Here is a 13514-nt window from a genome sequence, read left to right as displayed (position 1 = left end):
GAAATGAATTGTTTTTAGTTCTGTAGAGCTTACGTTTTGTGTGCGTGTATGTGTGTGTGTGTATGTATTCAGTTATGACATATATGAACTCTTTAAAAGCTGCAACCTAAAAAGTATTAGAACTATGATGCAGCTTCCTACTGAGAGATTTTAAAAGCTTGCAATTTCTGCTGTTCTTCAAAGAATTTAAAAATTCTCTTTGTGTCTTTGCTGTACCATCTTTTTTGTTGTTATTCACTTACTAAAAAAATCCTTCAGTTTACTGCAGGCTCTAAAACTGTAAAAGGTTTTTTTCAATTGAACTGAGAAAAAAGACACATCAACAAAAAACAACAATGAGCACAACAACATACCAAGACATGTGGGACACCTTCCTGGGCATACATAAGTGAGATAATTCAAAGCACAGCTGTGTAAGTCTGGAATATCAGTATGCAAAAGGATCTTGTAGCACCTTAGAAACTAAGTTAGAAGAAGTTACGAGTATGATCTTTTGTAGAACTGCGCCTACTTCCTCAAACATTTGGGTAAGTAGGCTCAGGACAATGAAAGGTCATGCTACCAGCGTCTTTCTTTCAGTTAGTCTCTAAGGTGCTACAAGATCCCTTTGCATAGGTGAAATAAGAACAATGCAATCAGAATCGGCTCTTCCAAAGCTTCACATGGGTCATAGGCAATAGCAATTGCAGCTACATTCCTATATCCCTTCATACTAAGCAGTCTCTAAGCAGTTTACAACATGCAAGCTAAATGCCCCCAACAAGCTGGGTACTCATTTTAGCAACCTCGGAAGTCAGGCTGAGTCGACCCTGGAGCCCCTGGTTGAAATCAAACTCACAAACTTGTGGCTGTGAGTGAGTGGCTGCAGTACCAGCATTTAACCACTGCACCATCAGGCCTCCATGGGAGGACCAAGTGAAGAAATGTCCAAACATGCCAAAACAATGCAAGTGTACCTTTTCTGAACAAATTTGTCTAGACTGGCTAGTCTTTTAGATGTTTGAATTTGGAAAGACACTTTTCTTCAGAGTGTAGCAGACCAGACTTTAAAGGCATTTCATGAATACACTAGGCTGGTTCTAGATTTAGTCATGCTTAAAATAAAACAACTGAAATCAATGGATTTCAATGGATTTCAGTTGGCTGTGGCTAGTATGACTAACTCCTATGACTAGTACAGTGGGACTCCTATGACTAGTACAGTTCTGGATCCCCCTGTATAAGGGGAAATCTGCATATGCTCGCGTCTCATTGAAAACAATGGAGCATGTGCATGCGGCGGCACAGCGCACAACATGGCCACACACACCATTGTTTTTATCACTGCACGGCTTCCACGTAAGCTGGAAATGTATGACTAACTCTTCAATTTATGAGCTTTTCATGAGAAAAATCTGTTTAGCTGTACAAGTGGGGATAAATTTCCAACCCAGCTCAGTTATGTACAAGAGTCAGTATGGTATAGTGATCTGAGCACTGGACTATGACTTGGAAAACTAGGGTTCTATTCCACACTCAGCCATTGAAACCCACTGAGTGACCTTGTGAGAGTAACACACTCAGCCCAGAAAACCTTAGGATCACTATAAGTTGGAAATGACTTGAATGCACACAACAACAAATAACAGCAATAGGTTATGTATTGAAAACTTCAAACTACTTGACAGGCATTGAGTGCATGCAACTCATGTGGATTTAGATTAATGTCCACTTCATCTCTTCCACCTTTACCCAGTAGTCTATCACAATCCTCCACCAATTCAAAGGCTAGAAGGAGGGGTGCAATGGAGGAATTATGGAATTATAATACATTTTTTGTATTATGATCTGTATCGCCAATGGTATAACTGGGAGGCCAAAAGATCTGTCTATTATATATGTTTTTAAATTGAAAAATATTTCAGTAAACAATTAACAGCATGAGAATTTGAGAAGCTGATCTTCATCAAGATTAGCCAAGGAAACATAGTGATCCATGCTAAAAAAATATAACACAGTTTTTCAAAACTTACCTGCTTCTACATCTCTAAACATGGACTTGAATGCTGGGTAGTAAGTGCTCTGCACTCTGTCCAGCAGTTCCATCATGGCTGAAACCTTTTCAGATTTCAGTTGGTTATAAATGCACTGAAGATCATCACATCTACAGCAAACACAAAATGAAGCTTTGAAGAAAAGCATGTCCATTTCAAATAATCAGGCAACAAAATAAAATCATCTGCGTACTTTCCAATTTTTAGATCCTGAGTTAATAGACAATAGGTCTGAACTCTGATTTGCACTTCAGTAACCCCTTGTACTAATGCTTATGCCTTAGTGGTTGTGCGTAGAACTGAGATATGCTTTGTACGATTAAGGGGGAAATGTCCAAATGCATAAAATTTACTTCTGGGCACATTAATTAAATGAACCACATCACTAAGCAGCCAAAAAAAAGTTACATGAGCAAGATGGATTTTTACTCAAAGCCAGTTCTTTTGCTATTTGCAAAATTACTTCTCACTTCTTTTCTATTCCTTAAAGGACAGGGAATTACAAAGTCTTAAGGGTAGAATGAAAGGAATGGTTGTCTTCTTGGCATCCAGATGTCCTCTTGTGTTCTATACCAAACACTATTAGCACATGTCAGGATTGGGCTAATCCTGCCATGATGATGTGCTGGGGAATTCTGTATTGTATCATGTGTTTGATCCAACTGTGATATATGATATTATACATGTATGGTTATACATGTATTATTTGGACCTGCTGAATGCCTGGTAAAGGAATGTGGGGGAGTGTTTTTTTCCTTTGCAGCTTATAAAGGCTTGAAGGACTCTGTTATCGCTAACGACGGCAGTCAGCACAACTAAGCTAAGCTTCCATAGGAAAGAAGAAAATTCAACCAAAGAAAACAATGTAATGTTTAATCCGCCAATTTTGTGGGGTGGAGTTAATGCCTTCCAAATGCTTTTATTAGATGTGTGTGTTCCCTTGTTTCTTCAGTTCTGTCCGAAGATGCCTTACAGGTAACTTCTAATCCTCTATGACTCCAAAAATAAACAGCTTTCTGATCAGCCACAGAAGCCTCATTTACTGTGTCTGGGGGGGGGGGGGGGTTCAACTAGTTCTGACAGCATATCCGATACCCTTTGCACTTTATGTGGGGTTTCATATTTTCATAACTAGAGCCAGGTATGCTTTACGTGGTCACAACACTAGGAAATTTCTCATGAGAAAGGCACGTTGGCCCACGAATATGTGGGGGATAGATGGTACTAAATAAAGGCTAAATAGGTTTGATGATCAGTTCAACCTCTTCCACCCAGGCTTTCTGCATATCCTCTTGCACTGGAGATAAAGGCAGTCCCATTGCACTAAAGCAACTAAGAGACTGTGCAGACCAGTCCTAAGGGGCAGCCCTCAGCTGCCTCCAAACACATGCTGCAACCCTAAACTGGCCTTTCCAGGGCGCAAAAAGGAGCCATAAAAAGCAGCTCCTTTTTGGATCCTGGAAAGGGCATGACAGCCGTGGTGTCACAGCATTAAAGTGCTTCATTGCATCGTGTAAACGCAGAGCCAGAGAAGCGCCACGGCACTATGCGCCATGTGGAACGGCACATGGTGTCACACCACCATGGGGGCAGAGTCGGGGCATGCATCATATGGATGTCACACCCTGACTCTGCCCTCAGGCTGGCCTTAATGGCCAGTCTGCACAGCCCCTAAGAACATATCTCCTACCTACTCCCTGCCACAAGGGCCATCCAGGGCGGCTAAAATGGTGAAGGGTTTGGGTAACAGGAGCACATAGAGACTTCACATCTGTCCCAGGAAATTGAATGTTGAAGTCCTTAACCATGGGATATCTCAGCGGCTTTCGATACCATTGACCATGGTATCCTTCTGGAACGCCTGAGAGAGCTGGGAATTGGGGGCACTGTGCTCCAGTGGTTCCGTTCCTACCTCTCAGGTAGATTCCAGATGGTGCAGCTGGGGGACATGCGCTCCGATAAGACGGCCCTTACATCTGGTGTCCCTCAAGGAGCCATTCTGTCCCCTATGCTATTTAACATTTACATGAAACCGCTGGGAGAGATCATCCGGAGACACAGGGCGCGGTGTTATCAGTACACTGATGACACCCAAATATGTTTCTCTGTGTCTCCGACTGATGCAGTGACCAGGGATGGCATCTCTCCTCTGGATGCCTGTCTGGAGTCAGTAATGGGCTGGATGAGGGAAAACAGACTCAGACTGAATCCAGAGAAAACGGAAGTGCTTGTGATAGGTTCCCCGGGCCCAGGGATGGGGATTTGTCCACCTGTCCTGAATGGGGTCACACTTCCCCTGAAGGACTCTGTTCGCAGCTTGGGGGTGCTCCTGGACTCGTCGCTCCATCTTACATCTCAGGTGGACGCGACAGTCAGGAGTACCTGTTATCAGCTTCGGTTGATACGCCAGCTGCGACCTTACCTGGGCCGGGGGGACCTTGAAACAGTGGTACATGCTCTGGTGACCTCTCGGTTGGATTTCTGTAACGCGCTCTACTTGGGGCAACCCTTGTACCAAACCCAGAAGCTTCAATTAGTGCAGAACATGGCAGCCAGGCTGGTCACTGGATGTTCCAGGACCAGCCATATAACACCTGTTCTGCAAGATCTACATTGGCTGCCTATTCACTTCCGGGTGCAATACAAGGTGTTGGTTATAACCTATAAAGCCCTAAATGGCTTGGGCCCAGAGTACTTGGAGGACCGCCTCTCCCCATATAATCCGCCTCACACACTCAGGTCAGCCGGGAAGCAACTTCTGAGGGTTCCACCCTCGAAACACTCTGGGACTGCACAAAGGGCGTTTTCAATCTCAGCCCCGCAGTTACGGAACTTGCTTCCCGTAGAGCTCCGCTCGACCACCTCCCTCGACCTTTTCAGGAAGAGACTCAAAACCTTTCTCTTCGAACAAGCTTTCCCTCAATTGTTGTAACGCTTCCTCTCCCCCCTCCTTTGCACTTGCACTTTGGCTAGTCTTTGTATGGTTTTAATCTGTGTTTTTAACTTTTGTTTTTAATGTTTGAATTGTACATTGTAGTGTGTATATTTATCGTTTGCTGTTCCCAAGATGTTGTAACCCGCCTTGATCTCAAGGAAAGGTGGGCTATAAATAAACAATTTATATTATTATTATTATTATTATTATTATTATTATTTTACATTTGCTGGGATCTACAAGGGAACCAGTAAGAAGGAGGGTAAAGAAATATGGCCATAATGATGGGAAAAAAGAGAAAGCAAAATAAGAGGGTTTTTTGTGGGGTGCGTGAAAATTGGGTTTTCAAAAATTAATACATCTTTTCCCTTTTTAATAAAGCTTAAAACAATGGCGCAGGACAAGTAAAGTTATGGATAAGAACATTTAGCTTTATTATGGTAAATCTTTTAGGACGGTAATGCAACATAAATTTAAATGCCAATTTCCAATTAGCTTAATTGTCTAAAACATCTCTCTTTCAATCTTAATGCAATTGAAATAGATTTTTAATATTATAAATGTTAACTTAATATGTTCATTTTTTCCAATAACTTTCCCATCTCTCTGATTTCTGAAACTGTTCTTTCATTTTGACCTGAAACAATTCCAAAATTGGAATTAGATTCCTGGATTGAGAAAAAATTCCCTGCCCCATTTAGCATTTTTCCAATCCAAGTAGTTTCTAGGAAAGTCACTTCTTTCACTAGCCAGAAAGTCAATGGCTTTACAATTACACTTCTTGGCGGAGCCAAGATGGCGGAGCAGCAAGTCGCAAACTACTGTAGCGGGTGGTTTGGGACATCAATCTGCGGGCAAATAGCTTGTCTCTTTGGAAGATCGAGGCTTGAATAACTGGCTATTAATCCCCTTGATAAGGGGGGGGGGTTCAGATGGGCTATCTGGGGTCCTTACAGGAAGAGGATTGAGTCCGATTCCAGAAGGGATTGAGACATCTCCTCTGAGACGGTAAAGGACAAAGGCACCCGCGTCCGCAGAGTGCAGCTGGAAACAGCAAAGCTCCACCAAGCTCCTTTTTATTCCTTTGCGTTGTGGGGGACAGAGATAGAACTGAAAGAACTTGTTACCAAGGGAAGATCCTCAATTTTTTTAATCCATCTTGGTAATGAAGAGAAGTATATGCTCTTAAAGTAAAGAGCAAGACACAAGGATTAAAGAGACATAGAGGGGAGTGTACAAAAGAGGAGCGACGGGGAGCAGAGAGGAGCTGAGAGTGGAGAGGAGCGAGAGAGAGTGAGAGAGCAAGAGAAAGAAAGGAGACGAAGGCGGCAATAGAAGTGTTGGCTTTGGAGGTAAAGCCGACTAAAGGAGTCTAGGACGAGAAGCAGATGACGATGGACCTGGAGAAGTAGACGAAGGAAAGCCAGGACGAGAAGCAGAATGAAGTGGATGAATTTTCTGCTATAATAGAAAGCTATAGAAAGATGGAGTCACCATGGTCAATATGGTCAATAAGAAAATAGTTTTTAGAGTAAGGCCTAGAAAATTAGAGCAAAGGAGTAGAGAGTGCATCTTGACCTGGTAAGAAACTGGTACCAACTAACAGACATAACACACAACTTAGATAACAGAGGCATCTGTTGAAGGCTAAAAGAAGACTACTGGAAGGCTAAAGAGAGGGGTAAGGAGTAAGAAATACAATTTTAATGTATGCATAAATCTCTGTCCTGGTTGTAAGAATTCTATATGTTTTTATTATAAATTAGCCAATAAGGTGTATTGAAGAAGCTTCTTTGTCTAAAATAGTATAAAAAGAGCCATTTTGTTTTATTTCTTTGCCTCAGACTCTGGAGTGTTAATTCTACTGGGGACATTATTCTTTTACCGGTGTTAAGAATAAACTTTGGGAGTTTTCAGCAAATCTGGGTCCCCTGTTTATCCTGCTTCGTCAAGACCTGTAGCTTTGTGAGAGAAAGTCCCAGGTTCCTAAGAGTTCCTGTGTTTTTATTATTAAATTGAGATTTTTCTATTTCAAGATGACACCAGATAAGAATTAGAAGCAGACGGAGAGGCTGGAAAGGAAGAGGGCACAGTTTGAAACAGTAGAATAGAGGCTGTGGCGAGGTTGGGGTGAAGATGCGAAGGGTGGAGGAGATTAGAAGAGGAAGATATAAAGACGGAGTAAAGAGGAGCGGAAATAAAATTAAGATAAGGAGAAAGACTGACAGTGGAGCGTTTTCAAGGTCATGAAGAACATGTTATCTAGCATAAACAATAAAATATAAAGGAAGTGCGCAAGAAAGGCAAGACGGAAGAAGAAGTAAAAGAGAGGGAGGAAGAAAAATAAGAAACAACCATAAGAAGGAAGACTTTAGTAAAGGCAATAGCGCCACTGTGAGGGCGGAAGACAAAATTACATTAAAATCAATTTTAGTGCAAAAATATGACGTCAACATCTACATCAATAATAACGGGAGGGATGTCTAACAGAGAAAGATAAAAAGTCACCACAGTGGCAAGATCCCAAACAAAGTTTAATAAGAAGAGTTTCTCAAGAATTTAAACCATCAGACCCGAATTTTAAATTGTTAGAAGCTATTCAAAGGACTGAAATTAATATAAGACAAGAAATCAAGGATTCAAGAAACAAACTGAGACAGGATTTTAAGGAAGAAATACAGGAGGTAAAAGAAGCAATAAAAGGAATATCAGAAGAAGTGAAAGATGGGAAAGAAGAGTAGGAACACTTGAAACGAGAACATTAGAAGTGGAAAAGACGACGAAGTTAGTAATTCAAGAACGCCAACAGGAAAGAACTTCAAATATGTTAAGAGAAATAAAGGACAGGAAAAAATGTATTAAAATTAGAGGTCTAAAAGAAAAGATGAATGAGGACTTGTATGAATGTCTGGTGCCAGCTCTTGCGGAAATGATAGACTAAAGCCCTGAATATCTGGACTTGGACATCGATAAAATCTTCCGAATTAACTTTTCAGCAGCAAGAAACAGAAACCTTCCTAGGGATATAGTAGTTTATTTCATCAGAGAACGAATCAAGGACAAAATCATCCAAGCAAATTATGAGAAGAAATTGGTGATTGATGGAAAAGAGATACTGATTTTTGTAGATGTGCCCAGTGAAATATTAAGGAAAAGAAGAGAGTACATGACCTTGACGAGAATGCTAAAGATGAAAAATATTAGATACAGGTGGGAACCCATTGAAGGAGTGTCATTTAATTGGAGACAAAAACTGTATAAAATTGACTCGATCGAAAAAGCCAAAAGGTTTTATAATAGATGGTTTAGAGAGTATGAGACTGAAAAAGAGAAGGAACATGAGAAAGAAAAGAAAAGAGACAGAGAAAAGAATAGAGACATTGATAAAGAAAAAGATCAGGAATCCCAAATTGGCGCAACAGGGGGAAGAGAAGTTTGCCTGCCAACGAGTGAAGAGATGGAAGCAGTGATTGACAACGATAATGAGGAGGTAAACCCAGAAGAAGACCCAATGCTGGGATATGAAGAGGACTGATATATAAGTTTAAAATTATAACATAATACAGAAAATGAAATTCCTTTCCTGGAACGTAAAAGGGGTAAATTCAAAATATAAAAGAAACCAGATTTTTCACATATCAGAAAAAGAAAAGGTGGATGGAATTGGCATTCAGGAAACAAAAATAAAGAAAAAAGAGGGAAAATACCTGAAAAAAAACTAAATTAGAACAAGCGTTTATAAGTGCGGGGGAGAAAAGAAAGGGGGGAACGCCAATATATGTCAAGAATACCATAACAGCAAAAGAGAGTATAAATGACATAGAGGGAAGAGTAATCGGTATCGAAATTAGTTTAAAAGAAACAAAAACTTTAGTATTAAGTGTGTATGCCCCTACTGAAGGGAAAGGTATTTTTTTCAAAAAACTTCTAAACAAAATTAAAGATCTGAATTATGAACAGTTTGTTTTCATGGGAGATTGGAATAGTGTACTTGACCCAACAGTTGATAGATTCTCCAGGAAAGGAATTTCAGAAAAACAAGGGAAATTACCAGACTCTTTCTTTAAACTTAAAGATTTTCTTTCCTTAACAGACCCATGGAGATACAAACATAAAGATGAAAGAGACTACACTTTTTACTCAATTCCCCAAAATTCGAGGTCAAGAATAGTTATGTTCTTTATTTCAAAAGACCTGATAAAAAAAATTAAAGAGGTTAAAATAAAACTCAATAAAATTTCAGATCATAATCAAATTTTATTGGACATTGAACACATAAGACACGAATATTTTTGGAAGTTAGACGAGAACTTGCTGAAAGATGAAAACATAAGGAAAAAAGTGAAAGAAGAACTAATTTGGTTCTTTAAAAGAAATAAAGACAATGAAGTAAAGATGAAAACAATATGGGATGCATCGAAAGCGTTCATTAGAGGCTTCCTGATAAAGAAAAAAGCTGAGAAAAATAAAATAAAGAAAAAGGAAATAGAAGAAATTTCAAAGAAAATACAGGAACAGGAAGAGAGACTAGTTAGAGATCCAGATAGTAGTAAAGCAAAAAATAAATTACAAATGTTAAAAAACCAATTAGAGGGTAAAATGTCAGAGGAATTGAGTATAAGAGTTATAAAACAAAAGCAAATTGAACTGGGAAATAAAATTGGAAAATGGTTGGCCTACAAAGTTAAAAAGAAAAAGGAAAAAAGTATAATAAACAAGATTCATGAGGAGGGAGCGACCTATACAGGACAGAAAGAAAATAGAAATATATTCTTTAAATACTATGAGGAATTGTATAAAGAGACTACAGATTAAAAAACAACACAATGAGAAAGTAATAGATTACTTAAAGGGGATCAAAAAAACAAAATGTAATGAAGCAATACTGAATATGTTGAATAGAGAAATTATGATGGGAATGATAAATGAGACCATAGATAAAATGAAAGAGGGAAAGGCCCCAGGACCGGATGGGTTTTCAAAAGGATATTATAAAAACTTCAAAGAGGAATTAGTAGGCCCATTAAAAAATATGTTTAATGAAATACAAAGTAATGGAATTCCAGAGACATGGAAAGAAGCAAACATAGTTTTAATTCCTAAGGAGGGCAGAGATTCGACATCTACAAGAAATTATAGACCAATATCACTTCTAAATTTGGATTATAAAATATATTTTTTTTCCTCTATAATAGCTGAAAGAATCAAAAAAGTAATAAAAAATTGGATAAAAGTAGACCAATGCGGATTTTTGCCGCAAAGACATATTAAACAAAACATGAGAGCAGTGATAAATTTAATAGAATATTATGGGGAGGGGAAACAGGAAAGGAGGCAGCAATGGTTTTCTTAGACACTGAGAAAGCGTTTGATAGGGTGAATTGGCAATTTATAATACAATTAATAAAGAATTTAGATATGGGGGAAAATATAATAAATTGGATGGAGAAAATATATACCAACCAGAGAACAAGTATAATTATAAATGGGGTCAAAACAGAAGCTTTCCAAATTACTAAAGGAACCAGACAGGGCTGCCCACTATCTCCACTTTTATTTATAATGTGTTTGGAGATATTATGCAATAATATAAGGTAAAATAGCCAAATTAAAGGGGCTAAAATAAGGGGGGAAGAATTTAAAATCCAGGCCTATACAGATGATATGGTTTTGATAATTGAGGATACCATACAGGGAATACCAAGTATTTACGAAACAATAGGCAAATATTGTTTATGCATAGGGTTAGAGATTAATAAAAATAAATCTGCACTCATGACGTTTAATATGACAAAACAACTCAAGAACAACTTCAAAAAATATCAGAAATACAAATAGAGAGAAAAATTAAATATTTAGGCATAACGTTAACAAAAAGAACAGTCGATTTATTTAAAAATAATTATGAAACGAGTTGGAGAGAAATAAAAACGAAGTTAAATAAATGGTCAAAATTAAGGCTTTCCTTCTTAGGGAAAATAGCACTAATTAAGATGAATATATTACCGAAGATTCTTTTTATTTTCCAAAATTTACCGATTATTTTAAACAATTCAAGCTTTGTAAACTGGAGACAGGATTTGGCCAAGTTTATATGGGGAGGAAGGAAAGCGAGAATAAAATGGAATTCCTTAACTGACAGTAAGGAAAGAGGTGGATTAGCGGTGCCGGATTTAAAAACATATTACCATGCATGTTGTATGGAATGGATTCAAGAATGGATACAATTAGAGAATAAACAATTGTTAGATCTGGAGGGTTTCAACAACGTCTATGGGTGGCACGGGTACCTTTGGTACGGGAAAACAGAAAAAAATAGACAATTTAATGAAAATATAATTAGGAGATCCCTGCTGAGAGTATGGAAACTATACAAAAAGAAAATATATACACAGATACCAGACTGGGTATCACCTCAGGAAGCTTTTTTTAATTAGAACAGAAGCTTCTGAAAAGAAATGGCTAAAATATAAAGATATAATATATATGGAAAATCGAAAAATATGCATGAGAAGCCAGGAGAAATTAAGGGCGGAAGGAATAAACATAAGCTGGTTTCCATATTATCAACTCAAAATTAGGTTTAAGATGGATATGAAACAAGAGGGAATAAGACAAATAAAAACAGAATTGGACTAACTCTGGGAAAAAGGAAAAAATGGATTAATTTCAAAATTCTATAAGGTTTGTTTGAAGTTACAACTAGAGGCCACAGAGACAATTAAAAGTAACATGATCCAATGGGCGGGAAATATAACACGAAATATTTCATTAACAAACTGGGAAGGGGCATGGGGAAGAGACTTGAAGTTTACATCTTGTGTAGATATTAAAGAAAACTTTGTGAAAATGCTTTATAGATGGCACCTATACCCTGAAAAATTAGCAAAAATGAATAAAGGTAAAAATGATAGATGTTGGAAATGCAATGATGGTATAGGATCCTATTATCATATGTGGTGGACATGTCCATGGGTTAAAAAAATTTTGGATAGAAGTGCACAAAATAATAACAAGATATATTGGGAATTAAGATGGAACTAAAGCCAGAATTGTGCTTATTGAATATAACAGAGGAAGTGATTGCAAGAAAGAAACTGAAACAAATATTATATTTAATTTCTACAGCGAGAATAATAATTGCAAAAAGATGGAAAGATAATGAAGTCCTGACAATAGATGAATGGTTAATAAAATCCGCCGAGGTTATAGATATGGACAACCTGACAAAATTGCTGAAAGAAGAAGTATATGAGGAAGATAACCTAAGTTGGAAACCCTTTATTGATTTTTGTGAAAAGAGATGGAAAGCATAAATATAAATAAAATCACAGTTAAAAATTAAATTAAAAATATGATGGTGAAAGGGACATATGGCAACTAGTATAAAGGAAAAATTATAGATATAAGGTTGACGTATGTACGGTTATTATGTTTAAAAATGTAGAATGGAAAGAAATGTTCAGGAGGGAAAAATTCAGATGTACACTCTCAAAGATGAGCTATTTCTTAGTATATGATAAGATATAGAAAAGACCAAGATGGTTCTAAGGAATAGATAACGAAGAAGGAACAAAGAAGAGAGCTGAATAAATTGATATGAGAAGATGTGTGTTAGAGACATCTAGGATGGTAAAGAATGATATGCGAGGGGAAAGGGGGGGTTGGAAGAGAAGGAATGTGATATACTGTAATGTGAAAATGTAAATATATATGTGTGTTTTTAGCTCTATAATAAAATCAATAAAATTTATAATAAAAAAATTACACTTCTAACCCACACCTTCACAGGTGTATCTGGTGGGAAAGTCAGAGACAGAGCCTCTCAATAACTGCTTCCAAATTTTGGTACTCCCTTCCTAAAGAGGCTAGACAGTCTTCCTCCATGGTCCTTCCAGTAACAGATCAAGACTATTTGTTTTAGCAGATCTTTGGGAACTGAATGTTTTCAGAGATAGGACTTGCAATAATTGTGCTGTACTACTTTTATTTTCTGCTTTTTAAAGGATATGCTTTTATTATTGTTGTTGTTGTTATATTTATTTGTATCCCTTTCCCCCCAAACTCAAAGCAACTTACACTTTAAAATAATACAATTAAAACATACAAAAGTGAACATTTAAAAAGAATTAAACTGTTACAGAATTAAAACATGTTACTGATCAAAAGAATAAGTTAAAAACATAACAGCTCTTTAAAACAGTACTATTAAAACAGTACAACATCCCTAGTCCATTCTTTAAAGAATTTTCAAGAAGTTTTAAAGAAGTTTTAAAAGCCTGTCTGAATAAAAAGGTTTTAGCCTGCCCTCAAAAGGAGAACAAGGAGGAGGGCATTCTGGCCTTCCTGGGAAGGGACTTCCAGAGTCTTGGGGCAACCACTAAGATGGCATTCTGTTATGGTCCCACGAACTGTGTTTGCAATGGTAGTGGGACTGAGAGAAGGGTCTTTCCTGATGATCTCAGAGTACAGATTTGCTCATACAGGGAAATACAGTCTGCCAAACACTCTTGACCTGAACCATATAGCTTTATTGATCATTTTCA

At 37.7% G+C, this 13514-nt stretch overlaps 1 protein-coding gene across 1 annotated transcript in view; it reads right to left on the bottom strand.

Annotated features, from left to right (window-relative positions):
• Positions 1 to 13514, bottom strand: part of LOC149322048 (dynein axonemal heavy chain 9-like) — a 75464-nt gene that overhangs the window by 43010 nt on the left and 18940 nt on the right. The window contains exon 4 of the mRNA XM_089522058.1: positions 2013 to 2143. Within this exon, the coding sequence (XP_089378184.1) occupies positions 2013 to 2143 (131 nt within the window). The remainder of the gene's footprint in view (positions 1 to 2012; positions 2144 to 13514) is intronic.

This window comes from Sceloporus occidentalis, unplaced genomic scaffold (genome assembly GCF_023333645.1).
Source record: "Sceloporus occidentalis isolate IW3139 unplaced genomic scaffold, rSceOcc1.0.p SCAF_1, whole genome shotgun sequence".
In the NCBI taxonomy this organism is placed as follows: Eukaryota; Metazoa; Chordata; class Lepidosauria; order Squamata; family Phrynosomatidae; genus Sceloporus; species Sceloporus occidentalis.
The sequence above is the reverse complement of the archived record's forward strand: the minus strand, read 5'-3'. Positions and strand labels throughout refer to the sequence as shown.